This window comes from Pipistrellus hanaki (genome assembly GCF_964339955.1).
Source record: "Pipistrellus hanaki genome assembly, chromosome: 2".
Taxonomy (NCBI): Eukaryota; Metazoa; Chordata; class Mammalia; order Chiroptera; family Vespertilionidae; genus Pipistrellus; species Pipistrellus hanaki.
The window spans coordinates 189445861-189470986 of NC_140504.1; the positions used below are offsets into that span (position 1 = coordinate 189445861).

Consider the following 25126-nt stretch of genomic DNA (forward strand, 5'->3'; position numbering starts at 1 on the left):
GCTGAGATGGCGCCGGAGTCCACGTGCTCCACGGGTCTGTGTGGGGCCCTCCGGGTCTCCAGGAAGCGGGAAGCTTGTGCCAGGGCCGTGGGGCCTGGCGGGGCCACTCGATGAGGCGAGGTTAAGGCCTTGGAGAGGGGTGTGCAGGTGGGGTGTGCGGACTCAGCCCGGGGCGCCAAGCTGGTGGGCTTCCTCGGTGAGGTCCGGACCTGTCTCCAGCAGAGTCTGTGGGGCTGAGATCGCTGGGCAGCAACCAAGAGGGAATCTGAGGCTGCAACAAGGATGTCACCACATGGCATCACCAGGGGGGCCCGAGAGGAAGTCCCCAGGGCCTATCTGCCTGGAAGCTTCAAGAGTCTTTCATTTCATTGAATATGTCACGTCTCCTGGCTGGAGCTGCTGCCCAGAATGCGCTGCAGCCAAGCACGGTTTCCTGTTGCAAAGAAGGCCCCTGTCCCCCACACTGTGACACCCCCGTCCCAGAATGCAGCGGGCACAGGGTGCCTCTCTAGCCCCTCAGCACGGATGGGTGGAGTTTGCACTATGTACTTCCTGAAGTGTGTAAATTACTCAAGTGCTGTCTGGTCTCTCCACTGACTCCTCTGACTACATCTGTTCTTTGGGACTGTTTTTCACAGACCTCCGCTTCATTCTCACACCCCAGCTTGCACGGTGTCTCCCCTTACCCTGCTCACCAGCTTTTCTTAGCTAGGAAGTCACACGTCAATACTAAAACACACGGAGGTCTTCCAGGCGGAGGAAAAGGCCCCGGTGGCCCCTCTACCCATTGTTGGGGAGCATGGTCCTCCAGTGGGTTTGTAAGCGTGATTGAGGGGTCCTGGACTGTCACCATGGAGACAAAGTGCCTATCCCACAATGCAGCAGGCAGAGGTGGTCTCTCCTGCCCAGCTATAAGCTTGTACATCTGGTTACTTGCAGTTTTGGGGTTTGCTCATTCATCCTTTTATTTGAGGGGACCCTGGCCACTGGATTCCTCTTGGGGGAACCCAGGCTTAAGCTGTGCTCCCTCTCCACCCCCAGCGGCAGTAACCCCACAGCAGCCCACAGTCCAGGCAGAAAGGAACCTTTGACCCTTCTAGAGATCTAGTCCAACCTCACCTCACCCACTGATCTTACAGGGGGGGAAACTGAGGCTCAGACGGGGGCCACGGTCTGGCCTTCAGTTGCACAGCCAGGTGGTAGCAAAGTTGGGATTGAATTCAGGCCTCCTGATCGCTAGTCCAGGGTTCTTTCTAGCAACCAATATATTACAGCTTCCAAAGCTCCCCCACCAAGCCCACAGGGTCCCCTCCCCGCCTTTCCCTGCCCCAGCACCCCACCCCTACACATAATTCGGGTTATAGCAGAGCATGTTGAACTCCAGGCTCTCGTCCCAGTGCCGCAGGAGCACAAACAGCTGCAGGGCGGCGGCCTTGAGTGTGCCCCGCGTGAGGTTCTCAGGCACCTCCTGCTGCTCCAGCCACGCGCTGGCCTTGGCAGCCACCAGCTCCCACTCCACGAAGTAGGATGCCGAGCTGTGCTCCAGCCACGCCAGGGCCACCACCGTGGCCCACAGCTTCCCCGCTCGGAGCTCCCAGCCTGCCTTGTCCCCGGCCAGAGTCTCCTCGGAGAAGGTGTCGCACGCGGGGTGCCGAGACGAGGGGCTGCTCTTAGCCTGGGGCTGGCGGGCTGGGAGGGACAGTCGGTGGCAGCTGAAGGGGGAGGTCCACTTGAGCTTGTCCATGGGGATGTGGATGGCCTCGCAGAAGGCTTGGTTCATCAGGAAGGCGCCGGAGGCCAGCTGCAGAGACACCTGTGGGTCGGGGAGCCCCTCAGTGGGCCTCAACGTTTTCAGCCGGTGGAGCCCCAGGCCATGCAAAGGTCTGGGTCCACACAGCCCACCATTCTGGGTCCACACAGCCCACCATTCTGGGTCCACACAGCCCACCATTCTGGGTCCACACAGCCCACCATTCACTTCTCCAGCCTGACCCCCCTCCTGGGGGATCTGTGTGTCCAGGCCCACTGAGCAGCCCGCTCCTTTACCCCACAGGCACTCCACACTGACCCCTCTCCGCGCCTAACGCAACACCGTCACTCCCATTCTGCCTCAGGCCCATCACGGTCCTCGGCCATCAAGCCGGCCCTGGGCAGCTCACCGCCCTCTTCCATCCTCCGAGCCAATCAGTTTCCAAGTGCCAACACGTCTGCTCTCTAAACCTCTCTGGAGTCCACCATCCACCTCCCCATGTTGTCTCTGCCTCTGCTTTCTTCCTCCGTCCCCACCGCCTCATCTTTCCAGCGCCCCGAGGGGTCTTTGTAAAGCACAGATCACATCTGTCGGTTCAGCGGCGTCAGTTTTCTCTTAGAATAAGTCCCAAGCATGATTTCCAAACCGCTGGTTCGTCCCTGACATTTCCTCCTTAAGCCCTGTTCTTCGGCCACCGCTCTGTCTCTCCTCTCTAGGCCTCCAGCTATCACTCTGCGGCCTTCAGGCCTCGGCTTGACCTTGATGCTCCTCAGTAAGCCACGCGTCATTCCTCCAGACCGCAAGCCTGGAGAAGGTGCCCCACCTGCCTTGCTCTGCCCACCAACCCGGCTCTCCTATCGCAGCGCCAAACACAGCGCATGCCCGTGGGGTATGCATTTTACTCACCTGAGCGTCCTTTCAAGGCTTATGTTTATGCATTGAAAAGCAGACACGTGTAGATGGTGGGGCAGAATGTACAATTCCCGGGAATTTTTCAGAAGGCAGCGGATTGCAAAGATGATGTTGCCGCTAGCTTTTAGCAACACTCCTAGGCCCTGGGTGAGGGGTCTCATGCAGACAGATCCCTCTGCCCTGCTGACTATGTGGGTGCGAGATCTGAGTTCTGTTCCCTTGTGAAGGGGAGGGGGAGGGCTGGAAGGGGGCTCCGGGCAGGCCCCTGTGGAGCAGCTGGCGTCTGGGGCACTCACCAGCGGGATGTAGTCGAAGCTCGGGCTCCCCGGCGGGGTGGACTCTGGCGACTTGGTCAGCGGCTTGCCCAGGAAGCCCCTGGCAGCTTTGGTCAGCAGCCTGGACTTCTTGAGAGTCAGCCTGTGGGGTGGAGGCAGGGAAGAGTGGCTAAAGCCCCTTTCCACCCCACTGGTGTCCCTGGTCATCCCACCCCGAGGCCCTCTGTGAGTGAGTAACCACCTGGACGAGGACTAGGCTATTTGTTTTTAGGACCGCCTTTTAGCCCAGTGGTCAGCGCGCCCCCGGCTGGCCCTCCCAGGGGGTTGGGTTTGCAGAGACCACACTGTGGGAGCTGAGCCACAAAGGTGGGGCTTTCTGCAGTGGGGTACCCGGAGGACAGGATATCCCTGGATTGGCTGGTTTGGATTGTTCATTTTTGTCCAAATGTCAGGCTGGACCTGCCTTTGGCCTTCCGAGCCAGGGAGAGCCCCTGGAAGACGGGGTGTGGGAGAGGGTACCCCAATGGAAACCCCACGTACCTGGTTCCAAACAGGGTCTCCGAGGCCTTCCGGGAAGACAGGGTGTTAGTGGTCAGCCCGTGCAGGGGACCTGGAGAGCCACACACACAGGGACAGCTGTTGTCTGACAGAGGACCTTGTTCAACCGCTCCCTGCCCAGCGGGGGAAACTGAGGCCCGGAGAGGGCCAGGGGCTAGCCTGCGTCCCTAGGGATCTAGATGAACGTCAGGCTGCTTTCTGTGGCTGACCCAGCAGGCATGGGGAGGGGCGAAATATATGGGCCCATGTGTAAGAAACAGGCCTTCCAGTGCCCTGGGCGGGTGGCCCCTGGCATCTTCTGGAAGGTTCCCTGCTGGGGCAGTGACAACCTCATGTTAAACCCTCTTGTCCCCAGATGGGGACATTGGTTTTCCTTCCCTGGCACTTTGCTAGAGGATTCTGGGCAGAGGGAGGTGGTGGAACGGTCAGCGAGGCCTGGCTTCCTCACTGACGTGCTGTGTGACCTTGGGCAAGTCACTTTACTTCTCTGAGTCTCCGTTTCCTAGCCTTTAAGTTGGGGAATTTTCCAATTCATCTCGCACAGGGTTGCGCTGAGGAATACATGAGGAATTCGTTGGGCAAAGACACTCTCTTGGCCTGAGGTTCAACCACAACCACTGCCTTCTTTAAGGGGAGAGCCGGGGGATGGTCCACATACCCTCAGAGGCAGCGTGCTTCTCTCCGCCCGGGGATGTGGCGTTGCTGGAGGGCACCGCGGGGCTTTCCTCCCCATCTGCAACAGAGGGGCGCAGTGAGGCCTGGCCCCCTGGCTCCCCTTTTTCCTCTCTTCCTGCCCCCTTTCCCTCCCCCCGCTGCCAGGAGAGTGATGGCTGAATTCACAGAAGCTGGGGGTGGGCTGGAGAGCAAGGTCAAGTGTTCCATCCCTAGTTGGAGGGGCCTTTGTCTTCAAGGTACCACCACTGCTCTGCTGTCAGAGTCAGAATGCCTGGGTTCCAATCCCAGCTCCCCCGCTGACTAGCTGTGTGACCCTGGCAAAGGGACTTCCTTCCTAAGTTTTGATTGCAAATTAGGGGTAAGAGTATCTGTCCCACAGCAGTATAAGGATTCTGTGAGATAATACACAGCTAATGCTTAGTGCTTGGCTCATAGTAAGTGCTCAATAAAACCCTGAGCTACAGACCCACCAGGGGAGCAGGAGAAGGTCAGGGGCTGAGGGTGGGAGTTGGGGGTTTGGGGAGAAGAAGGCATGAAGCACCAGGCCTGTGTCTCATTGAGGAGGATCTCATGCCTGCTCTCTAGGAGGCACCAGAACATGGCTCCGAGCCTCAGTTTCCCCATCTGTAAAATGGGGGTGATAATGATACATAGTTTGTTCAAAATGTATAATCAGGATGGTTATTCTTAGGATCATTATTTCAAGAGATGGAGAGTGATGGGCAGTCGAATATAATAAAGAGCTAATGTGCTAATTCGACCAAACAGCAGAATGACCGTCTGGACGACCTTCCGGATGAAGCTGGGGCCGGCCAGGGCTGCAACAGCCAGCCGAGGCAGCTGGGGCTGTGAGGGACGAGCCCCTTGCACAAATTTGGGCCTCTCATATCCTATAAAAGAATAAACCGAATCATGGAAAAAGCTTCACGCACAAAGGTGTTCATCAGAGCCGCTGGTCCCCTGTGAGACTGTCAGGACTCCATGAGGGACAATGAGCTGTTTGTCACTGGGTGCTCGGGTGGAGTGGGGCAGCATGGGAGTGAACGAGTGACTGAGGCAACCAGGAGGCTATTAGCCTGGTGGTTAAACTCCCAGGTTCTGGGGCCAGACAATGCCAGAGTTCAAGTCTTGGCTCTCCCTTATATCAGCTGTGTGATCTTGAGTAAGTCACTTACCCTCTCTGAGCCACAGTTTTCTCATCTCTTAATGGGGGCAATAAAAGAAACCAACTCAGATGAGTATGAGGAGCCATGGATAATTGGGACAGTGCCCAGCACACAGGAAACTCTTAGTACGTGTTAGCGACTGTCACCCTTGGGGACGGAACGTGCTTGGGAGAGAGGAACAGCCTAGAAATCACAGGCACTTGGATCTGAATCAGAGGACAATTGAAAAGAAGGGATTTCGCCCAGCTGGAGTGGCCCAATGGTTGAGCAGTGACTTGTGAACCAGGAGGTCACAGGTCAATTCCAGGTCAGGGCACATGCCTGGGCTGTGGGCTCGATCCCCAGTGTGGAGTGTGCAGGAGGCAGTCAACTGATGATTCTCTCATCATCACTGATGTTTCTATCTCTCTCTGCCTCTCCCTTCCTCTCTGAAATAATAATAAAAAATGTTTTAAAAAAAGAAAAGAGGAGAAGGGAGTCGTGATTTTGATGGAAGTCATGGGCCACCACTATGGAGAGAGAGAGACATCTCCTCTAGACCGGAGGCTCAGCATGGCCCAGGGAAGAGCAGGTTTCCGGTTTTGGAGGCTCTTTAATTCTGAAGCGCTCCTCCACCCCCTCACCCACTGCTCCCTTTTGAACCCGCCAATGTCTGTGAGAACTGTCTAACCCTCAGGTTAAACATAAATTACTATCTGGGCGTCCAGGCTTGTGGCCAGGCGGGCCCTCCACTGCCCTTGTCCCTGTGCACAGAGCAGATCTTCACTGCACACCCGAGGGCGTGAGGAAAGGGGTTGGGACTAGTGCAGCCACGAGGCTGTCTAGAGAGACAGGAAGACAGGCATTCAGGACACAGAGAGGTGAAGCCTCCTGCGAATGAGTACAAAGACGCAAAGAGGCCAAATCACACATCTTCAAGGACCAAGCTGCAGGCTCAACGCAATCAGGGGAAGGCGGGAAGGAAGTGTTTGGGAATCCTGAATGAGGCAGATGGTAGGACCCAAACTATGGACCTGCCTCTTTGCTCCCCGCTTTCCCTTATTTATCGGGTTTTCTGGCATCTGAGCCTGGGAGGACTCAGAGGTTGAAAGCAGGGAATAGTCAGCGGGGTCTGCGGACCTTCAGAGGGGAGAGGCGAAGGGATGGTGTGGGCATGCGTGCAGGGCGGCCATGCTGCAGCGCTCTGCCCACCTCAGGCCTCAGAGAGCTTGGGAGGCCTGGCCTCCCCCTGGTCCTGCAAGGGCCCAAAGTACAGACTCCGAGGGAGGCCTCCGGGGTCTTGGGCAGGAGGATGCCATGACTCAGGAGCTCAGGACCCAGAACCCGCCCAGGTGGCTCTTACTTAGGTTCTGAAATTTGCCAGCTCCTGCTGCCGAGTCTTCCCTGAGCATGCTCTGCGACCGGCTGAAGCCAGCGGGGCTGCCCCTCCACTGTTGCTGGTTCAGAGCCCGGGGGTTGGCCATCCGCAGTGCAGCACCTTGGTGAGGACAGGAGAAGGGGTCAGGTGGGTACAACTGTGCCAGTCCTTTGCCTCCTTCCCAAGCTGGCAGGAAGGATCCTGGCTTCAGTCTGTCAATGATCCAAAGACAGGGAGGCATTGCACAAGGTGATACCATGGGTGTTGGAGCCAGAATGACCTGGGTTTGAACCCCAGCCCCATCTTTTAATGGCTAGATGGCGTGCTAACATGCTGAGCCTCAATTTCCAGATCTGGAAAATGGGGATAATAATACTGACCTTAATAATACTACTGCTGAGAGACAATGTTCCGGAAGCAGCAATGTTTTTTAGTTAGTCTAAAGGCTGGGTTTCTCACGAACACCCTGTTTCCTTTCATTCCCAGTTTGCTGTCTCAGAGACCCAGGTCCCATCCCCCCTGCCACAGGCAGGTCCCTGCAGTCCAGGGCATCACCAATGGGGGATGGATGGAAGAGAGATGAAGCTACACCACCCAAGTGTGTTTTGGGGAACCCACTCTATGGGAGCACTAGTCTGAAAGTAATTCCTTTAAAAAACGAAGAGTTGCCAAGGCTGGTTTGGCTCAGTGGTGGAGCATTGGTCTGCGGACTGAAAGGTCCCAGGTTCGATTCCGGTCAAGGGCATGTATGTTGGTTGCGGGCACATCCCCGGTAGGAGGTGTGCAAGAGGCAGCTGGTCGATGTTTCTTTCTCATCGATGTTCCTAGCTCTCTATCTCTCTCCCTTCCTCTCTGTAAAAAATCAATAAAATATATTAAAAAAACGAAGAGTTCTCTTGAGCAATACATTTTGAAGAAGCTGCATACTATGGTCCATCCTCTGAGCCTCCTGATGTATAGTAACATCCCCAAGGCCCCAAGAGGCTCCGCTGTGAAGAAAGCTCTGGAGCTTTATTTAGTTCAGTGTTTCCTGAACTGGTATTTAGTTCAGTTTCTTCCTCATCTGGTATTTTTTATTTAAAAGATTTTTTTTTTAAATTGATTTATATAGAGAGAGGAAGGCAGGAGGAGAAAGAATGAAACATCAATGTGAGAGCAAAACCCTATTGGGGTTTGAGCCCACAACCTGGGCATATGCCCTTACTGGGACTCAAACTGGCAACTTTCAGTGCATGGGGTAATGTCCAACCAACCGGCCTACACTGGCCAGGGCTGGTATTTCCTTTTTTGTGTTGATTGGCCATTGATGGGATGGGGAACTAGTGTTCTAGTTTCCTGGATCACACTTTGGGAAGCGCCGATCAGACCTCGGGGGATGGCGGGATGGTCTCCATACGCCCAGACTGTGGCTACAGAAGCCAGGAGGATGGTCAGAGGTGGGTGGGAGGGACAGACATCTTGAATAAGCATGTCATTCAGGATGACAAGGCCCAGTGAATAAGAATGGCCGGTGGAGCAACAGCCTGGCTGCCGGCCAGAGCCTGAGCGGAGAACAATGACTGTAAATGAAAGAGGTGCAGGGCACAGGAGGGACGAGGAAAGGCACATTTTGTTTCCAAACACAATTCTTTCAGGAGGTCTGGAAAAAAAGAAAAAAAAAAAAGGAAAGAAAAAGAAACCACAAAGGACAGGAAAAAGTAATTCAGGAAATGAAGAGAACAAATAGTTCACAAACGTGAAAAGCATCTCACACAAAAACTAAAAACGAAAGAAATTCCCCAAAGAGAGTCTTTCCTCACTGTCAGACTGGCAGGGTTTAGAAAGATAAACAACGGTCAGTGTTGGCAAGGGTGGGCATTGGAATAACTTTTGGGGCTGGATGGCGTGCTAACACGCTGAGCCTCAATTTCCAGATCTGGAAAATGGGGCTAATAATACTGACCTTAATAATACTACTGCTGGGTTTGGTAACATCCAGCACAGTTTTAAATGGACAACCTCGATATGCCATCTGACTTCTGAGAGTTAATGAACCCGGAACAGATAACCAGACAGGTGCACGAAGATGTTCTTTGCAGCATCATTTACAATAACCACAAAGGGAACAAACGGAAGGTCTAATAATGAGGGGCTGGCTCAGTAGGTTCTGATAAACCTTAAGAGGCAGTTGGAGAGGAGCGGGGAGAGCAGAGACTCTGGAGCCAGATGCCTGGGGTTCAAAGCCAATCTCTGCCCCTTACTGCCGTGTGACCTTGGACAAGTTACCCCCCTCTGCCTCTGTTTCCCCATCTTTAAAATGGGGGTAATGGTATCTACCTTGCAGAGTTGGTCTGAGGGTTAAAGGATTATATCCATATATCCATCCATCCATCCCATATCTATATATCCATCCATCCCTGTCAAATTGACTATTACAATTAGTATCTTTCCACAGCAGGATACACTGATTCACCTTCACACCCATATTTCGTAAGGTACAGCACACGTTGATATGATCCAGTTCATACAGAATTATGTTTTTTTTGACTTCTCTATGGATATATCCATAGAGAGAAGCCTGGAAGGGTGGTCACCACGGAGGTAATCAGAACTCATCTCTGGATGACTGTCACTTCTAGTCACTTCTATTTATTTTCTGTCTTTCTGCATTTTGGGATTATCTACAGTGAGCCCGTATTATTGTCCGAACTGGGAAAACTCAGTGAAGCTGTGCTTCTTTGGTGGGAATAAGGGAGTGGGATGGTTTCACAGGCTCTGTGCCCCGTGGTGGCTGCACCATCTGCTTTTGGGGTCTTTATGCTTCTAGGCCCTTCTGTGCACCCTGCCCTGCAACTCTGCCCCTTTAGGTCCCAGCCACCTCCTCCAGTCCCCGGAGGCTGCCTGGCCTCACCCCTGCCTTACCGGAGCTGGGGTAGGCCACCACAGTGGGCAGGTACAGCCGCTGGCTCACGTCCACGGGCACGTAGGCGGTGTACTTGCTGATGATGTTGCAGGCCTTGCTGGTGTGCACGGCGTTCACCTGGTAGCGGCGGCTGGATCCTGGGGAGGGAGAAGCTGGGGTCACTCTGTGGACCCTACACGGAAGCTCCGGAAGCCAGAGGGAAGGCTGGACCAGTGGTCCCATCTTTAGGATGAAATGAGTCCTTCAAACCAAGGGGTTTCCAACTTGCCAATGAAGGAGACAAAAACCCCCAAGATTGTTATGCTCCATTATCACTCCATAAAATAAGGGTGTTTTAATGTAAAAGAGGTAAGACATCTAAGAATGAAAAAGACATTACTGCCCTCAAAAACTAGTGTTATTAAAAACAATCAAAGCCATCTGCGTTGTCTGCATTTCCTAGGTTCAGTTCGTAGCTGTCTGCTGAGACTCTCGCTGCAGAGTATCTTCATAGCATCCTGGCTGAGTGAGGGCCACTGGTCTGGCCCATTGGACAGTTTTGCAGAGAAGGTTGGGAACCAGAGAGGGAGAGCGGCCAGCGAGGGGTCACACAGCGAGGTAGTAATGGACTGAGATCGGGACTGAGTGGTCGTCTGTTCCCGAAGCCCGAGCTCCTTCCACTCGGCAACTTAGCAGCCCCGGTGGCTTGTCACCTCCAAAAGGCTGTGTGAGGAGCCGAGGACATGCAGAAGGGACACGCTTTGTAAACTGTAAGGTGAAGTGCTCATGGGGAAAAAAATAACATATTATATAATGTTAAAATAAAAACCAAACAGAGATCAGCCCTGAAAATTCCCTGAGCAGACAAAACCAGTTTCTTTATACAAACAAAGTTTAATTTAGCTCATTTTGCAAGACTAATGTGACCTGGGTCATTTCTTGCTTGTGCCTCTGAGACTTGAACTGTTTCCCAAGGTTAATGTAAGGTAACTGCTGAAAATTCCAACTTTATAACCAGTCACCATGAGGAATTAACTGTCACTGCTTCCTCACTCTAAAAGCTGCTTTATGATAATACTAGTGGCCTGTGCACAAAATTTGTGCACAGGGGTGTCCCTAAGCTTGGCCTGCAGCCACGGCCTTCCTTCGTTCTGCGCCATAGCACATGTCACAGCGAGCCATCAAACTTTCTGTCTCCCAGCTGAACTCCCGAGGGGACACTGTGCATATTAGCCTTTTATATATATATAGATACCCTCGAGCTTCATTCCATGCTAGGATGGGTGCTCTTGATTTGCAAACTGTCTTTTCGGTGTGTGTGCAATAAGTTTTTACTAATGACTACTTCAGTGATTCATTGGTTTCACTTCCATTATTTCTGAAGTATTCACAACAATACAAATAATATAGAATATAAATCATATTATGTAAACAAAGCATAAATTATAACAAATAATAGAAATATATCTCTATGTGTCTAGTCTTCAAGTGGACTCCATCAGTATCCCAGGACTCACTTTAAAAAAAAAAGTTTGCCCCCATTCCTGAGCTAAATGAGCTCCCCCCCACCCTGGTTATGCAATCTCCTGTATCCCTGTATTTCTTCAGCACTTAGGACAAATGTGGTCAATTAATTGTGTTTATACTTGTTTGAGTAATGCTGCCTCTCCTGCTAGTCTGTGTCAACACTGGTTACTGTGCTCAGCCCCAAGGCTGTCTCTCCCCCCCCCCGCCCATCCACATTCAGTAAGTGGCCTTGATGAGTGAGTGGGCCAAGTAGGTCCAGGGCAGTGGTTCCCAATATGGGGCACACACCCCACCGGGGAGGCAATTTTATTTTTAAGGGGGGCAATTCAAGAATGAATTATTAAGTGAATTTTTTGCATTTCTATGGTTCTAGGGGCCTCATATGCAGTATATAAGTATATATTGTGACATGTTTATGCATTTCAGTTCTCTATTATATGTTTTGAAACTTTGCTATTTTTCATATAATTTCCTATTTATTATTATTATTATTACTGTTATTATTATTTTTTAACAATTTGTTAGTGACTCCTTCCTCAGTACTTCAGCCGTTCTTTCAGTCTTTTATTTGTCTCTTTCATGGATGCCATGGTCTTTGGAAGCTTGTTTAGACCAAGTAATGGCCTTCTGGGCTTCCTCCACGTGAATAGGAGTTCACTTTTTGAACAATAAGAATTCCATGTCACGGGGTGGGGGTGGGGAGGAATCAGGATTTTAAAGATGCTTTGGCGGGGCGGGGCCAAAAAAGACCAGCAAACCGCTGGTCTAGTGGGTTCTGCAGGAAGGCAGGTGTGGTCCCAGAGGAGTGGAGCAGGTGGAATAGGGCTGTCCCCCTTGTTCTGCCTTGGAGGGCGCTGTGGGGAGAAGGTTGGGGGTGAGGAGGGGTGAGGGACTAGCAGCAGAGGGCACCGCGGGAGGGAGGAGAGGACAGATCATAGGGTGAGGGGGGGAGGGCTGGAGGAGCCCAGGGCTGGTGGGAGGAGACAGCCTCCTGGAGGCAGGGAGGTGGGGGCAGATACTGGAAGTGATGGAGCCCTGGGGTGCGTGTGCATGTGCGTGTGCGTGTGTGTGTGTGTGTGTGTGTGTGTGCGCGCGCGCGCGTGTGTGTGTATGTGTGTGTGTATGTGTGTGTGTATGTGTGTGTGTGTGTGTGTGTGTGTGTGTGTGGGCACCTGGAAGCAGCGATTCATTGGGGAGTGGGAGCATTGGGCGGTGGAGGTCTGTGGGGAGAAGGGACACGCTGGAGGCCCGGAGGTGAGCAGACCGTAGGGGCGGGGCTGGTGGGCGGGTCACTGGGCGGGGCTTGCGGAGGGGCGGGGCTCGGATGCCAGAGGGCGGGACTTGCGGAGGGGTGGGGCTCAGAGGCCGGAGGCAGGGCTCACCTTGCTCTATGTCGCCCTCGCGCTCCGCCAGCTGCTCGAAGTCGCGGATGATGGCCCGGGCCGCCAGGTGGTGGAAGGTCTCCCTCCACAGGTCGGCGTCCGGCTCGCGGCCCGGGGGCTCCAGCTCGAAGCTCACCTCCCACTGCAGACGCTGGCTGTCGCGCAGGCCCTTGACCACGGCCTTGCCCAGCACGGGGTCTGGGGTGGCCAGCCCGCCGGCACTGGCCTGCGGCTCCCAGGCCGGGGAGGTCTGGGCCTCCAAGGAGGAGGGCTGGTGATCTGTGAGCGGAGGGACCAGTCAGTGCTCTGCACTGGGGGACAGAGGGCAGCCCCCCCGTCCCCCAGGGGACATCATCCGTTCCCAGGGCACAGACACCCATAAGCAAATACAGCGCCGCACCCCACCCCCACTCCCAGGGATCTCCAAACTCCTCTCTTAGAACAGGTAGGGTGGCATGGGCTTGTCCCCAGAGGGGGGCAGACCCACCTCCCAGGAAGCCGGGACCTGGGGGGTCAGGTAGGATGGGCTGAGGCACTCCTCGGGGAGAATGTGCTGCAGAGAGGACACGTGGTGGGGGACAGGCAGCCCAAGGGCCAGGTTGACTGGACTAGGAAAGAGTGGGGGGTTGGCGAGGTCCTCAGGGAGAGAAGGGGCCAGAGCAGACTCTCCCCAGCCACCCCCCACCCCCACCCCCAAAGGGCTCAGGCGTCTGTCCTTGGGCCTGTCATCGGAAGTCAGGCCTAGCCAAGGAGTCCTCCCTGTTCCCAGTCAGGCCGGGGACCCTGAGGACACTTACCCGGGTCCCCGGGGCTGAGGCTGTCTGAGGAAGGCTTCAGGCCGTTCCCAAGATCCATCTCCCTCATGGGGCTCCAGGCCTGGGGCTCCTGGTCAGAGGGCACGATGGGCTGGCAGCCTTGGGGCAGCAGAGAGGGCCTGCGGGCCCCGGGGCCCCGGAGTTTGGGGCCCTGGGACAGGTCCCAGCCATTGTTCAGGAAGGGCTAGGAAGGCAAGAGGAAGATGAAGAGGTGCCTGCCCCCCCCCCCCTCCCCAGCCACAGCTCTTTCCAGGGGCACCCCAGCTCCCCCTGGAGTATCCAAGTACTCTCCATGAGAAATGTCAACATGAATAATCCAAAAACATGGATGAGGTCCAAAACCCGGAAGACCATGGAAAATCACATACCATAGATAATCTAGGCTCACCTATTTTTGCCATAAAGTTTAAAACGTTTGCACGTGTTTAAAATTAACCCTTTCCCGATGTCTTCTCATAGGTCATGTTTAAAAGGTCTTTCCCACTAAAAAAAATAAATAAATTCCTGTAGAATTTTTGTGGTATTTGTTTGTTTGCTTAAATCTTTGAGTCCCATGAAGTTTATTTTCGTGTACGGAAATGGGAACCGGCCTTTTTGTTGGTGCTCTGAATCCTAGCTCCGGTTACTGAATACGGTTCATTTATGGAGTCTCCGGGGCTTATCCGATCCCCGCCTCTATGCCGACAAAGCTCTCCTGCACATTTGGTGTTCGCTCTGGGCTTTCTGCTCTGTTTTGTGGTCTTAATCTGTCTATTCTTGTGCTGGTACAAAAAGGAAACATCAAAAGGCCAGGGGTAAACTGGGAAGTATATTTGCAACATGCATGACAAAGCTCATTTTCAAGAAAATGCTCTTATAAATCACTGGTGGGGGTGGAGAGGCACTCGATAAAATAATGGATTAAGGGCATTCAGAGTCAGTTTACAGAAAAAAAGTATCCAGTAAACCCATGAACACATGCCCGGCTTCTTGAGTGCTGCTCTACATGAAAATGAATTGCTGTCCTGGCCAGGTGGTTCAGTTGGTTGGAGCATCATTCAAGGGTTCGATTCCCAGTCAGGGCACATACCTAGGTTGTGGGTTTGATCTCCAGTTGGGGTGCATATGGAGGGGTAACGGATTAATGTTTCTCACATCAATGTTTCTCTCCCTTTCTTAAGCCAATAACATTATGTCCTCGGGTGAGGATAAAAAAGTGAAATGAAATGAATTATGACTTCCCCCATTTTCCAGACTAGAACATATGTAAATGTCTGGGGACACGGAATGTGGTCAGTGAGGAGGTGGGGTCCCCCGTGGACTGTTGGTGGGAGTGTGCATGACGTATGCTTGTGGAGAGCAAGGCAGCACCCTGCTAGCTGTCAACTTAACAAGGCCCATGCTCCCTGGACCCCGCGATTCCACCTTTAGGAACTGAATCCTGCGGAAATACACAAGGTTGCAAATATCTATGTACATGTACTGTATCTTTGTTGCAGTATTGTTTGTTAAAATAAAGATTTTTATGAATATCTGGAAAGTACCTGAATGTACTTCAATAAGATTGGCAAGTAAATTATGGTACGTCCAACAACACTGCAATAAGACAGTCAGTTTCTTAAAAACTAATTTGGGAAGATGTCTAAGAGGAAATATTTAAAAATTTGCAACTCTTCTGTATTTTGATTGTGGAAATGGTTACATGACTATTCATTTGTCAAAACTCATTACCAGAAAGAATAATTTTACTGTATATATAAAAGTGAATTAAGAAGATATCAGGCCAAGACCGGTTTGGCTCAATGGATAGAGCGTCGGCTTGGGGACTGAAGGGTCCTGGGTTCGATTCTGGTCAAGGGCATGTACCTTGGTTGTGGGCATATCCCCAGTAAGGGGTGTGCAAGAGGCAGCTGATCGATGACTCTCTCTCATTGATGTTTCTAACTCTCTCTCCGTTCCTCTCTGTACAAAATCAATAAAATGTATTTTTTTTTTAAAAAGAAGATATAAGAAAAAAATGAAACCAGATCATCAACTTACACCATACACAAAAGCAAACTCAAAATGGCTAAAGGACTTAAATGTAAGATGGGAAACCATAAAAATCCTGCAAGACTCCCTGGGCAGCAAAATAGCAAACATATGTCATAGAGATTTCTTTACCCACACAGCTCCGAGGGCAAAGGAGACTAAGGGAAAATAAACAAATGGGACTATATCAAAACAAAAAGCTTCCGCACAGCCAAAACCGGTTTGGCTCAGTGGTAGAGCGTCGGTCAGTGGACTGAAAGGTCCCAGGTTCGATTCCAGTCAGGGGTATGTACATTGGTTGCGGGCACATCCCCAGTAGTGGGTGTGCAAGAGGCAGCTGGTCGATGTTTCTCTCTCATCGGCATTTCTAGCTCTCTATCTCTCTCCCTTCCTCTCTGTAAAAAATCAATAAAAACATATTTAAAAAACAAACAAACAAAACAAAACAAAAAAAAGCTTCCGCACAGCAAAAGAAACCATCAATAAAACAACAAGAAGGCCCACTGCATGGGAGAACATATTTGCCAATGATATTTCAGATAAGGGTTTAAATTGCAAAATTTACAGAGAACTCATACAACTTAACAAAAGGAAGATAAATGACCCAACCAAAAAATGGGCAAAGGACCTAAATAGACACTTTTCGAAAGAGGACATACAGATGGCCGAGAGACATATGAAAACATACTCAAAGTAATTAATCATCCGAGAGATGCAAATCAAAATGACAATGAGGTACTATCTCACACCTGTCAGAATGGCTATCATCAACAAATCAACAAATGACAAGTGCTGGCTAGGATGCTGAGAAAAAGAAACCCTCGTGCACGGCTGGTGGGAATGCAGACTGGTGCAGCCACTGTGGAAGACATTATGGAGTTTCCTCAAAAGGTTAAAAGTGGAGCTCCCATTTGACCAAGTAATCCTACTTCTACATCCCAAGAAACCAGAAACACCAATCAGAAAGGAAAATGCACCCCTATGTTCATAGCAGCTTGTGTCTACAAACATTTTTAGTTGTCATTACTGGGGCGGGGGTGGGGTGGGCGAGAGGTGGTGGTGGTAGTGGTGGTGTAACTGGCATTCATTCGATAGAGGCCAGGGATGCTGTCAAATTTCTACAATTTCTACGCCCCACAACAAAGAACTATCGTGTCCCAGGTGCTGAGGCCGAGAAACTGGTCTAGCTGGACAGGGGGACACGGGCCCTGCTGTGGCTGTGGCGCGGAGATCACCCCTGCCCCGGGTGGGTGTACCATCCTTGGTATTTGCAGAGGGTGCAGTGGGTGATGGAGAGGGAAGCAAGAGCTTTGCAGGAAGTGGGCCCCGGATTTTAGTCTCCTGACAAGCTGTGCAACCTTTACCCTTAATATCCACGCCCCCTCCTTTCCCAGGGGTGCTATAAAATCAAGTGAGAGAGTAGATGGGGAGGTTCCTTGACAACGGGGAAGTGCTGTGTGCAGAGAACCGGGGATGTCATTGGCCAATGGGTATCACTGTAAGGAAGGGCCATTGAGGGTCAGGCAGATGAAGGACGAGGTGACTCGCTTCTCAGTCTGTTGTGGACAGGCTCCATCCTTCCGGTGGAAGCAGGAGACTCAGCTCACCCTTACCCATGGCCTCCCCCAACTCCACCCTGTCCTGCCCGGGTACCTGCAAATCAATCTGTCGTGGCTGGGCATCCAGGCTGGGCTGGTTGATGAGGTCCTGCAGCTTGGCTTTCCGCAGCGGGTATCTCCTGGCAGCCATCGTGGGGTCGCTGACCGTGGTGGCCCTTGGGGAGGGCTTGTGGGTGGTGATCTGGTTGGTGCTATATGCCCGCCGTCGCTGGGAGAGGCCCGCACCTGGACAGGGGTGGTGACAGGGGAGCCACCGAGTGCAAGAAGAGGACAGCAGGCAAAGAGGGAGGGGCTTGCATACTCTTTCTGGAGCTTTTCACTGCTCACCTACTGAAATACGTTTGGGTGCCTCACCTCACCTGGCATTGAAAGCCCCGCCTAACTGTGCCCTAATCCAGTGGTTCTCAACCTTCCTAATGACCCTTTAATACAGTTCCTCATGTTGTGGTGACCCCCAACCATAAAATTATTTTCGTTGCTACTTCATAACTGTAATTTTGCTGCTGTTAATGAATCGTAATACGAATATCTGTGTTTTCCGATGGTCTTAGGCGACCCTGCTAGCAGTTCTCAACCTGTGGGTCGCTGGGTGATACTTTAGGGCCTAATCTCTCACCCAGCGACTCTCTTTTCTGTTCCTTTTTCAAGGTCCCATGTGCTCCAAGCATAGCAGCTGAGTAACCAGCGGTGGACGCATTGTCTGGGTGTCACACCTCCACACCTTCTCTCAGGCAATGCTGCTGCCCAGAACCTCCTGTGACCCATGTCACTGCTTCCCCTCAGAATCAAGTCCAATTGTACCCCTCTCACCGGAGGGAGAGCTTCTGAAGAACAGGTACCTGTTGGAGTACCTTTGCTGCTCACACCATGCTCAGTCCTTAACCGGGGTAAGTGATCAGTAAATACCCTCTAAAAGGGAACTAAAACCGTAAAGTGGCTTTGGAGGCAGGCAGGTCTACTCTCTCTGTCTGTACTCGACCTCTTTCCAGCTGGACGGGCACAGCCAAGTGACTGAAGTTCCCTGTCTCAGTTTCCTCGCCTGCAGAATAGACGGTAGCCACCTCTGCATCTGCTAACTATTCAACGCGATGGTTTGTATAAAGCGGTTAGCCCATAGTAAGTGCTCAGTAAAATGTAGCAATCATAGCTTCTGGAGAAGTGAGCGAGGCACAAAGAGCGGCAGATTTACCAGGAGTGATGGGGGAGTCGCCGCTGGATGGCCGGGCATCTGTGGCTTGCCCCAAGCTCTTGGCACAGTTTGCATTGTCTGAGCCGGGCCCCTCGTCCTGTGAGTGGTAGAAGACAGAGCTGCTGGACTCCTGAGACTGCAGCATGCTGTACCGCCTCCTCTTGTCCTGGAGGAAGGGAGAGAAGGAAGGTTGTAGGCTAGATGGCAGGAGGGACATCCACAGAGCAGCGAGCAGTGTGAGACAAGGTGGTGGAGAATCTATGCCAGAATGGGAATAATTAAAAAAAAAAAAGTGTTTTGCTAGCTTGGAGAATTTAAGCAGACTTCTGTTCATAAGGTGGTGAATGAAAATTATTTATCACTTACATTGCTTATTTTTTAAATTATATTCTTTATTAAAATTTTTAAAAAGGTAACATTGCTAGGTTAACGAAATGCACAGAATGAACCGTCTGTTCCTCCCATTCCATTCTCCATAGTATACACATACATATAAAACATGAAGGCTTTTGGGGATCATTTTTTGTTTTACAAAAACTGGACCATATTACTTTATATTATATTTAGCAGTATCTTGAACTTTGCTCTTGAAGCATAAATCCTGCATGTCAACTGTTCTTTTCAACATTAGATTGTGCAATATTCTTTCTTTTTAAAAAAATATATTTTATTGACTTTTTACAGAGAGGAGGAGAGAGGGATAGAGAACTAGAAACATCGATGAGAGAGAAACATCGACCAGCTGCCTCTTGCACACCCCCTACTAGGGATGTGCCCACAACCAATGTACATGCCCTTGACCAGAATTGAACCCGGGACCTTTCAGTCCACAGGCCGACGCTCTATCCACTGAGCCAAACCGGTTTTGGCAGATTGTGCAATATTCTACCACCCCTATGGTTAAGCATTCACTTTGTGGCTGTATTTATATTTACATTTAATGTTTTATCAGTCAAAAAGTCAACATGTCATCCATTGATAAATAAAAGGTGATGACAGAGGATACAAAACAAAACAAAACAAAAACAAACAAAAAAACACAGAGAAAATGCTGTTAACCTTCATTCCTTCAACAGTAAGTCAGGCCTGATCAGCCTGATCAGACAACAAAAGTCTAAACCACCTGGTGTAGATTAGAGGGCAGAGTAGAAAAGGAAAAAAGGAGTAAAAAATCAGTTCCATTAAAATAAGTATGTGAGCCCATAGTGCCTTATGGCACCTATTATTGTTGATCTACTAAATAATAGTTTGGGAGCTCTGGGGAGGATATGAATATCTTTGGATTAGAAAAAAAAGTTTATGAAGTCCTGGAATTTACAAGAGAAAATTAGAAACCTGATTGACCAATTCAGTCATCCAAATTGTTGTCCTCTCTCGATAATTAAGTTTATTTGATGAGAAATTTATATTCTTGCTGTAAAATTATTTGTAATAATGCCTTTCACAATATTTTCCTGCTTCATGTAACATCAAGTGACATTTGGAGAGGAGCAGCATTAATATGTGGCCATAGTTTTCGCCATCACAGACAATGCTACAATGAATCCTTGGACATAACTCCATTATATCACTTTATTTCTGTGAGATCCTTAGAAGGGATTTCTAAGTTGAAAGGATACGTCTTTCTAACTTCATTAGTTATTTGTAGATTGTGTTCCATGGCAACTATACCTCACAACTACAAGCTCAGATCCAACTCGTTCCTTCCTGCCAGGAACAGTCTTTCCTGCATGGTTCTGGGCCCCCACGGAGCCCCGGCATTTCTAAGGTACTTACTGATCTGGAGTTAGAGATGTATAAGGAGGCGTCACACACAATGCCATATCCCACCAGCCGCTCCCCAGGGAAGAGGGTGCTGGTGCTCACGGGGGAGACCAGGACTTCTGTGGTCTCCGGGAAGACCCACTCCACGGTCACATCGCTCAGGACCGGGGCCATGGCCTTCTTCAGGGATTTGACCATCTGTTGGGCACAATCAGAGCGCTGGTTGGGGAGATGGGTGAGCGGGGAGGGCATGTCCAGATGCACGAAGCCCAGGTGGGTATGACCATGCGGGGATGTGAGCAGGGAAGAAGTGAAGAGAGGCTTGCCTACCAGTGAACATGCCACTTCGTAGGCGCCTACAACGTCAGAGTTGGAACAAATTTTCGCTGTCATCTTCTCTAAGCTTTTCTCATTTAATAAATGAGAAAAACCCAAGACTCAAAGGAGGGTTGTGACTAGTCCAGGGCACACAGAGTTTGTGTCAAAAGCATGGACCAGATAGTGATCTGAGCAAGTGGATTTGCTTTCCTGGGCCTCCTTTTCCCCACGTGTTAAACTCAGGGTCCAGCAGCAGAGGGACGGGAGCCCTTCCACCTACCTTGGGTTGCAGCCGCTCCCCCTCCATCAGGAACTCAGCACTGCCCTTGGACACGGTTGCCAGCCCCTTCACCAGCCTGTGGCAGACGTTGGGTCCAATTCCAAAGCTATAGCACCTGGGAATGGGAGGAGAGAGGCTGCTGCTTCCCATCCCCTCTGCCATCTTTGTCTCCCGATGGGCATTTACATTCACACATAAAGCCCACGACTTCCGCCCCAGCTCAGAGTCTAAGCAGCAGGAAGGGCTTCCTTTGCGTAGGCTGCTGGTTGGGAGCTAGATGCAGAGATGTGGGCATCTCATCCCTCCTGAACTTGGAGGAGGAAAGGCAAACTTTGAGGTCAGTCACCCCACCTTGGAAGCAAAGCTCTACAAGGTTCTTTCCTCGTCTTCCGGCATTTCCCCACGTGGCCCGGGTTCTGGAAACCCCAGCCCAGGGCAGCCCAGGATAACCCTGTCCTGGACCTTCAGCGGGTGCCCACCTGGTGGAGAAGGCGTGGTTTCGCACCAGCTCCAGCACCTTCCCGGTGTTGTTGACCGCCCCGTCTGTGACCACGAAGAGAAGTCGCGGGTGGCCTCGGTGCACTGGCTGCCGGATGACCCACTTGAGGGGGGAGAGGATGTTGGTGCCGCCCATGTCGGCCCGCATTCTCTGAATGTTTTCACAGGCCATGGCCAAGGTCTCCTGCAGGAAAGGCGCAGGCAGGGGAGGTAATTCCCAGGGTCACCGTATGGTGCGCAGACTCCGAGCCTTGTTTCCCTAGATCAGCAATTTTCAACCTTTCCCCTCACCAACATAAACTAATTACTAAAATTACACAAAAATATATATTTGCTGCTGATCTAACAAAAATGAAGGTATGTTTTTGGTTCATTCACACCAGATGGCTAATGTGTTGGCTGCTGATATTTGTGTGTGTGACAATCTAAGGGAAAAGAGGTCAGTGCCCCTGACTAAATAGATAGGTATTGCATGTCTCAGAAATTCTTGCAGTCCTGACCGGTTTGGCTCAGTGGATAGGGCCTCAGCCTGCAGATTGAAGGGTCCCAGGTTCAATTCCAGTCAAGGGCATGTACACATCCCCAGTAGGGGGTATGCAGGAGGCAGCTGATTGATGTTTCTAACTCTCTATCTTCCTTCCTCTCTGTAAAATAAATAAATAAATAAAAATCCTTGCAGCACACCGGTTGAAAATCGCTGCCCTAGATAATAGTTCAATAACCTCACTAGAGTTGAGTCCTGTTCCCACTCTCACCTCCCTCACGTCCTGGAAGAATAGGTGGACACTTACTGGTATTTGACATGGTTCTGCCCAGTCACACCCCACCAGTGCCTGCCATGCTACCATCAGTGGTGTTACATTAACTTATCACTATCCTTTCTGGCCCAGGATTATTGGCTCAGAGGAATGTCACTACAGCAAGGACAGATGCTCACTGGACATCCAATGTCCTTCTGCTCCTGTCTCTGGAAGATGCTCTTCCAACATCCATGCTTGGAGTGACTGCTCATGTCAAAAGTCTTCAAGTGTATAATGTACCTTTGAGCCAGAAAGACTAGAAATTTATCCCCAGGGAATCACGAAGGAGGTATGTGAAGCCTTCGATATAAAGATGATAAGAAAAAAAAAATGGAAACAACTTCAGTGCCCAACTGCAGGGGTTTAGTTAAATAAGTCACGCCTGTCTGGTTTAGTTAAATAAGTGAAACACTGGGCAGCCATTAGAATGATGCTGCAGATTTATACTTAGTGGCATATAATGTGCTCATGACAGGCAGTTGTGTTCGAAAAGTAGTTTCTGGAAGGCCTAATCCTATCTTTACTGAAACTGTGGGTAATGAGTAGAACAAGGTCTGGAAGGATTTACTCTAAGCTCCTAATGTTGTTTTTCCTTTTATTTTTCTGACGTGATCATGTGAGATTTACATATTTTTCTTTTTGATTATCTAGTTTCAAAGGCTGTGGGATAATCAATATATATTATTATTGTATTTAAAAAAAACACATAAACTACTTTTAATTGAAAAGTGGCTCCTAAGTCCTCCTTCCCTCCCTCCCTCCCTCCCTCCCTCCCTCCCTCCCTCCCTCCCTCCCTTCCTCCCACCCCCCTTTCCTTCCTTCTTCCCTCCCTCCCTCCCTCCAATTCCTAGGCCTGCTATTTTGAATGTGCTGCTGGAGCCATAGTCCTGTTGTTTAAAATTGTACCCATCTATTCACTTGGCCATCCCTTCCTGTTCACTTCTGTGGCTCAACCTTGCACAGATTTACTGTCCTCCTAAGGCTTCCGTGAGTGGCAGGCCTATACATCCTTCCCACCCCTTCCTGGACCCCTGTCTGTGCACACCCACACATTCTTTATTTTAAAGAGAAGGTGTCAGAAGGCGGAGATGTCAGAAAACTGCCTGAGCAGAGTTAGCCTCTCTCTTTTTCTGTCCTTTGCTCCTCACCACCCGCCCCTCCTGGTCCCAGCCTTGTCCTTCCTTACCTCGTTGTAGGTCTGACTGGAAGGGAAGAGGGTCTTAAATGTGGATCCAAACCCAATGACATTGAAGAGGCAGGCTGGCATGAGGCTCTTAAGGGCCACCAGCATGGCATCCTGGCAGGCAAGAGAGGGATTTTCAGGATTCGGGAAGGAGTTATGACTTCTGACGCTTCACACCGGTGTTATTGTCCCAGCAGGAATCTGCCTCCACACAGGCCTTCCGCACCCCTGCCTGCACCCAACATCCCCTTGTCCCCCAGATCAAGAAATCTGCTGATGCTGAGCGGAGGCTGGACCAAAGCCATCTCATGAAATTTCTCACTTGAGCAGCAAGTCTGACGTTTCAAAGCCATTCTATTATGGCTGCCAGTTCCATCTCACCTCCTGCTGACCCTGAGAGGTAGGGAGAGCGGGGAGCACTCATTTCTTCCCGCCAAAACAAAATCGATGTCTAAGGGAGGCCTGTGGCCTGGTCTGGGTCACCCTGGTGATGGGCTAGGCTTCTGGCTCTCATCCAGGGCCTTTTGCAGCAGAATTCACCCAATTATCATTGACTAAGGATGAATCGCTTTGGGAGAGTCTCTTTAGGTCGTATTTGTTGAATGCCCAGGATGGACTTTACCTACATCACCTCATATAATCTTCACAATGGCCCTTGAAGCAGGCACAATAGTATTCCCATTTTATAGGAGAGAACACAGAGGTACAGAGAGGGGAGCAACTTGCTGGTGAGCATTCAGATAGTAAATAGTGGAGCCAGGACTCAGACACGAGTCGCTTTGCCTCCAAAGTCTGTGAACATTAGAAGTTTAACCTACTTAACTACGCAACATCAGGAGACTCGGGTAAAGGTATATTGGAAAAGATGACACCAAAAAAGAAAAGTGGAGATGACAAGAGGGAAAAAGGAGAATATTGATGATGAGGCAATGATACATATCAAGCACTGTGTACACTCTTTGTATGACCTCATTTAGTCTCTAAAAGAGTGGTTGAGAAGATGCACTTTGATGTTAAACATATTGGGGTTTACATAGTACCTTTACTATTGCTAACTTGACCTTGGGCTAGTTATGTCATTCCTCTGAGTCTCAGCCTGGCACGTAGTAATCCATTAGCAAATGGTTATTATTATCTATACAACAAGATGCATACTAGTATTAATTCCTCTGTTTCACAGAGAAGAAAACTGAGGCCTAGAGCACTTAGGAATTATACTGGATGACAAAACCTAAAGATAGGGCCAAAGCTGTGAAAACACAGCTCTTAGCCTGGTCAGTGTGGCTCAGTTGGTTGGACATCATCCTGTGTACCAAAGGGTTGCTGGATGGATTCTTGGCCAGGGCACATGTCCGGGTTGGGGGCTTAATCCCCAGGAGGGAGCATGCAGAAGGAAGCTGAACAACGTTTCTCTCTCACATCCATGTGTTGTTGTTTTTTTCTCTCCCTGTTTCTCCCTTCCTCTCTCTAGAAATCAATTTAAACATTTTAAAAAAAATCTTTACAAAGTGAAGCTTTAAAAAACAACAACACAGCTCTGAAATCTTCATTCATGTTGGCTTTGCCTTGGCACAGAACTCAGGAATTGGGGGGAGGGCTCTCCCTCACCCCCATATAGCTTATTGACGGCAGCCCAGGGAATCTCAGCATGGCTTCAGGGAAACAAGCTGTTCCACCCCAGAATTTAGAAGTAAACAGCTGTAAGTGGATCCTGGCAACTTCCACACCATACGGACCTGCAGCCCCTCTCCCACCCCCTCTGTAAACATTAACATTAATGTTCTCTTTGTTGCTTGTGTCAATACATTTAATTTCTCTATGAAAGAAGTCCAGATCTGCTTACTTTTTCATTAGCCACCAGTGTATATTCCTGCTAGCAGGAGTCGTTGCTGATCCATACAGATTGCCTCGGCTCACACCTATTAGAATTTTCAAAGCCGTGTTTTTGGCAGCAAGTGGCAGCTGAAGAATGAGACCAGCTGCAGGAAATTAAATTGGTTGAACTTTCCCCTTCCGCGTGGCTGCTTGGATTTCTATTCTCTCCTACCTCCCTAACTCCAGTTTTTTCCCTAAAACTTCAACATAATGGGCCACAGTTAATGATGCAAGCAACCCCCAATGACCTCATTATCAGTAGGGGGAGGGGTGTGTGGCCTGAGTAATTTCC

General features: G+C 50.5%; 1 protein-coding gene across 1 annotated transcript in view; it reads right to left on the minus strand.

Annotated features, from left to right (window-relative positions):
- Window positions 1-1342: 1342 nt before the first annotated feature.
- Window positions 1343-25126, minus strand: part of VWA5B1 (von Willebrand factor A domain containing 5B1) — a gene marked incomplete at its 3' end in the record, with an annotated part of 45660 nt that continues 21876 nt past the window's right edge. Inside the window, exons 9-22 of the mRNA XM_084874834.1 lie at window positions 22963-23073; window positions 20958-21160; window positions 20479-20593; window positions 19893-20078; window positions 18117-18282; window positions 16962-17152; window positions 13281-13482; window positions 12484-12762; window positions 9595-9732; window positions 6697-6813; window positions 4154-4228; window positions 3478-3547; window positions 2959-3079; window positions 1343-1813 (exon numbers count right to left, since the gene is read on the minus strand). Coding sequence (XP_084730960.1) covers window positions 1343-1813; window positions 2959-3079; window positions 3478-3547; window positions 4154-4228; window positions 6697-6813; window positions 9595-9732; window positions 12484-12762; window positions 13281-13482; window positions 16962-17152; window positions 18117-18282; window positions 19893-20078; window positions 20479-20593; window positions 20958-21160; window positions 22963-23073 — 2445 coding nt within the window. The remainder of the gene's footprint in view (window positions 1814-2958; window positions 3080-3477; window positions 3548-4153; window positions 4229-6696; window positions 6814-9594; window positions 9733-12483; window positions 12763-13280; window positions 13483-16961; window positions 17153-18116; window positions 18283-19892; window positions 20079-20478; window positions 20594-20957; window positions 21161-22962; window positions 23074-25126) is intronic.